Raw genomic sequence first — 4692 nt, 5'->3', positions numbered from 1 at the left:
TAATTATTTTATCACCCCCGCCCCCTCACAACAACCATACTCGAATCCTTAAGAGGGTCCCCAAAAAAAAAAAAAGATGGTCTCCATCATAGTGTCACGTTGGAGTTGAATTAACACCAAAAATTAAAAGTTTGGGTGTCTCCTTGGAGATGGTCTAATAATCAGGTTCCATTAAAGTAACTTTTTTTATTTGGAAAAATAAAGTAACTTTCTAATAGTGTATATATATATACATTTATAGAATACTAATATGGGATGATTGGAAAGAGCAAAATAACATGTATAAATCAGCTTCTTCTAAATTTTAAAGTAATCAGATTAATGAATTTATAATATTATTTCTGCAGGATCATCAACTAGATTTAAATATAGTAAAAGATGTGTACGAATTATATAGTTTGTATGGAGAAATGTTTTTGGTCAAAGCATTAAAGTTCCATTTTTGTGGATTTTTTCGCCAGAATTCAATTTCAAATATTTTTGTTGTAGAGTTAACAACCTAATAATCGAGACAAATTTCGATACAGATGAATGATATAAAGAACTAAAGAAAGTTAATATTAGCAAATAGTCAAATTCTACACAAAAAAATTAATAAATTAATTTTGTGTCAGTTTTTTTAGAAATTAACTTGATTTGAACAAAAAAAAAAAGAAAAAAAAAACTTTTTTAATATGGAGTACAGGTATGGCAAATATCAACTTATCCTTTTGAATCAAGGTAATTACAAGACAATTCATTTACTTGGAGAAGATGAAATTTGCAGCAATAATTAACATCAGAATTCTGGTATAAAGTCCGACAACGGCAATGATGGTGAATAATGAGGAGGAGGTCGATGTGAAGGATACAAAATAAACAAGTAGTAAAGATTATAAATTTGGGTGGAGATGGAGTTGTTGAGGTTCATGAACGCATGAGGTTACGATTTAGTAGATGTGGTGGTGGTTGAGGTCAATACAATGGTAGTGGCCACCGTGTAGGAGATGGTTGCAGATGAGGTAATGGTGGAGAAGATCCGATAAGAGATAAGAACTTTCGCTGTGAAGATTAAGAAAAAAGACAAACAGATGCTGATAATTTAATTAAATGACATGCATCAAATAAAAATAACACAAGATATGAAGAAAAACATTAAAATAGCTTGAAATTTGTGAAAACTATAGTGTTTTCGGAAAATATTGTTTGTCTTTACAATATTCTCTATCGATCTTTCTGTAAATTTTTTATGCGTTTAATTTTCTTTGATATTACTTTTTTCTCAAATTCTTCTTCTTCACGTCTACCTTCTACGATACTTCAGAGATTCGTGATAAAGTACAACATAGCTTCATGCAAGCCATCCATTCGATATTCTCATATAGTTGGTATTGAAGTCATCGAAAGAGAAGGCTCTAGAATCCAAATGTTCTCCAATCTTGAAACTTGAGCTTAGTGTCCAATCCTTATCTAAATCCATCGAATTTAGATATCTTGTGACCCTCGTCTTTCATTGTTTTCACCAGAGGTCTAAGACAGTCACGTCAAAACCAGCAACGAAGATGGTGATAAAGAGATATATCATAACCTTAATCTAGACTAGATGATGCTCTCTTTTGATGGGTTTGGCCCGTATAATGGTAGACAAATTTTAAACCCACAAAGCTTTCAATCGCGGTCCAATTTTATGAATGATGTCTGAGCTTATTTACCCGCCCATTGGCCCATGTTTGTTTAGGAAAAAAAAATTAAATTCACTAAAATTGTGACTGGTTAAAAAACTAGAAGAAATGAAAAAAAAGAATAGAATAAAAGAAATGTCACATCAAGAGGAAAAATCAATTCTACTAGTTTTGAGGAAGGAAGAATTCATCTCCAAAAACATATGACACATTCAGACATCTCCAAAAACAAAATTTTTCCTTTGGAAGGCCATGAGGGGTGCGTTACCTACGGGAGATAATTTGAGCCAGCGTAGAATCTACACGGATGCCAAGTGCCCGTTCTGTGGTGAGGAAGAAACAACCTTTCACCTCCTCTACAAATGCTCCTTCGCCGCAGAGATCTGGGAAAAAGCTCCTTTCAAAGCTAGTCTCGTCCCAGAACAAATTACCTCTATCAGAGATCTCATCGAAAGAGCCAAGAATCTGATCTGCCTTCCACCTTGTGATATTGGAGGAGGACCTTTATTCCCGTGGATACTGTGGTCTATTTGGCTAGCTCGAAACCATCGCATCTTCAAAGATAAACAATCCTCGCCGAGAGAAACTTTATCACAAGCCATCGCCCTAGCCCGTGAATGGAACTATGCGCAAACCCATCCGCCAACTCAAAATCAGAAGCTCTCCACCCCTGGAACAAAACCCACTTCCCCAACCGACTCTGAAACAACCGTGTGCCATACGGACTCCGCTTGGAATGCAAATCAAAAAGTTGCTGGTTTTGGCTGGGTATTTAGCAATTGCAGAGAGGATTTTCTTCGAGAGGGATCTGAATGCTTGACTAATATTCGCTCACCGTTACTCGCCGAAGCAATCGCTATTCACCAGGCGCTGCTCCATGCGTATGAGATGGGCATCACAAATCTCTCAATCACTTCAGACTCAAAACAATTGATCGAAGCAATACTCTCGGAGACTCCGCACAAGGATCTCCACGGGATTCTCCACGATATCCTGATTCTATCATCTACTTTCCAGAAAATTCGCTTCTCTTTCGTCTCTAGAAATGTTAATCGACAATCTGATGCTCTTGCAAAGCGTTCTTTGTTAAACATTGTACCGAGGCCGGTTATCGCCTTTTAATTAATGAAATTCCATCTTTTGACCAAAAAGAAAAAAAAAAAAGAATTCCTCTCCTTTCATCTGATATAATTTTCTTCTGATTTTTTTTACTGGTGCATGTAAAAAAAAAAAAAAAATTCTTCTTTTTCATTTTGTTGATATGTCTAGTTTGATATGTCTACACTTTGTTGTTGTCAAATCTTTGAGTCAGACACTGTAATCATCTTAACTTTAACCTAGTGTTACATCTTTCTCGAATTTTTTTGTCTGCAAATATTTTGATATTTTTAATTTCCTATGAAAGATTTGCTATAAAGAAGGGTAAATTTTAAAATTTGTAATCCCAGCCTCATACTAACTTGAAAATCTAAAGTACTATATGCTCGTTGATGTCTTCATCGAGACCAAAAACAAACAGTACATAGTCGCTCTACCCTTTAATCTCGAAATCCAATTATTTTTTTATCCATTTATTATGCTTGGTTTTTTTATGTTGTTACTTTACAAATTAAAGATATATATGAAAATTTTATATTATTGAATAAATAGAAAGATAATTTAGGGGAAAAGAAACAATAACTTTTGAGCATATCAATATTATGTTCACTCTCAATTTAAGATATACCACCAACAACCTGATTGATATAGTATCACAGAATTACCAATTAATATCTTATTAATGAAATCGAAATACGTTAAATGCAAACATAATTTTTGTAAGTAATATAAATACCCACTCTGACGAAATCTTATTAATACTCAAATCTAAAAGTTTTGGTAACAAAAGAATAGCTTGTCAACTTGACACTTTTTAATGTTCATAAGAGAGAGCAGGAAATTTCGCCTGACCAAGAAAAAAAATAAAGATAAGAAATTTCAATCTCAATATATATTGTACTATATTTATTTTTCTGTTATTCACTTATTTATTTGGATGTGATAGAATAATTTTTTCCGAACACACAGATCTTATCTTCACCGATATATTAGCTGATACATTTACATTCCCTTTTTTATTTTTATTCTTTTATATTCTAGATTCACATGTACTAACAAACAAAACTTAAAGACTGCAATTTGCATTACGAATATTTTTCGTCACGCTGTAATTTGAAAAGTCAACCCTAGGCCCTTTAGCTCTCCTCATTTTATATAAACAGAGAACAACACACTTTCTTTCTCAGCCTCTCTGTTTCTTCTTCTTCTCTAATCTCTCAACATGTCTTGCAACGCGACCGATCTCTCGGTCTTGTTAGGTCCTAATGCCACGGAGGCTGCCAACTACATCTGTGGCCAGCTAAGCGTCGTCGACAGCAAGTTCATCGACACCGCTTTCGCCATAGACACCACTTACCTCCTCTTCTCCGCTTACCTTGTCTTCTCTATGCAGCTTGGCTTCGCTATGCTCTGTGCCGGTTCCGTAAGAGCCAAGAATACGATGAACATCATGCTTACCAACGTTCTTGATGCTGCGGCCGGAGGTCTCTTTTACTATCTATTTGGCTATGCTTTTGCCTTTGGATCTCCGTCCAATGGTTTCATTGGTAAACACTACTTTGGTCTCAAAGATATCCCCACGGCCACTGCTGATTATTCCAATTTTCTCTACCAATGGGCCTTTGCTATAGCCGCGGCTGGAATCACTAGTGGTTCGATCGCTGAACGGACTCAGTTCGTGGCTTACCTAATCTATTCCTCTTTCTTAACCGGGTTTGTTTACCCGGTCGTGTCTCACTGGTTCTGGTCGGTTGATGGATGGGCCAGTCCGTTCCGGACCGATGGAGATTTGCTTTTCAGAACCGGAGCGATCGATTTCGCTGGCTCCGGTGTTGTTCATATGGTCGGAGGTATCGCTGGACTCTGGGGAGCGTTCATTGAAGGACCACGACTCGGCCGGTTCGATAACGGTGGCCGTGCCATCGCTCTTCGT

General features: G+C 36.3%; 2 protein-coding genes across 2 annotated transcripts; both read left to right on the top strand.

Moving 5' to 3' along the window:
* Positions 1-1775: 1775 nt before the first annotated feature.
* LOC110227221 lies at positions 1776-2847 on the top strand. Its single transcript, XM_021020805.1, has one exon. The coding sequence runs from the start codon at positions 1914-1916 to the stop codon at positions 2781-2783; it is 870 nt and encodes a 289-aa protein (XP_020876464.1). The 5' UTR covers positions 1776-1913; the 3' UTR covers positions 2784-2847.
* A 1089-nt stretch (positions 2848-3936) lies between these two features.
* LOC9299394 (ammonium transporter 1 member 1) lies at positions 3937-4686 on the top strand (the record flags this gene model as incomplete). Its single annotated transcript, XM_002863190.2, has 1 exon — positions 3937-4686. A coding segment is annotated over exon 1 (705 nt), but the record flags the coding sequence as incomplete, so codon positions are not given.
* Positions 4687-4692: the final 6 nt, after the last annotated feature.

The sequence above is a fragment of the Arabidopsis lyrata genome, assembly GCF_000004255.2.
Source record: "Arabidopsis lyrata subsp. lyrata unplaced genomic scaffold ARALYscaffold_9, whole genome shotgun sequence".
Classification (NCBI taxonomy): Eukaryota; Viridiplantae; Streptophyta; class Magnoliopsida; order Brassicales; family Brassicaceae; genus Arabidopsis; species Arabidopsis lyrata.
The sequence above is the reverse complement of the archived record's forward strand: the minus strand, read 5'-3'. Positions and strand labels throughout refer to the sequence as shown.

Bases quoted from the DNA above. Each gene is read 5' to 3' on its own strand.
- LOC110227221 (XM_021020805.1), top strand. From the start codon at position 1,914: ATGAGGGGTGCGTTACCTACGGGAGATAATTTGAGCCAGCGTAGAATC.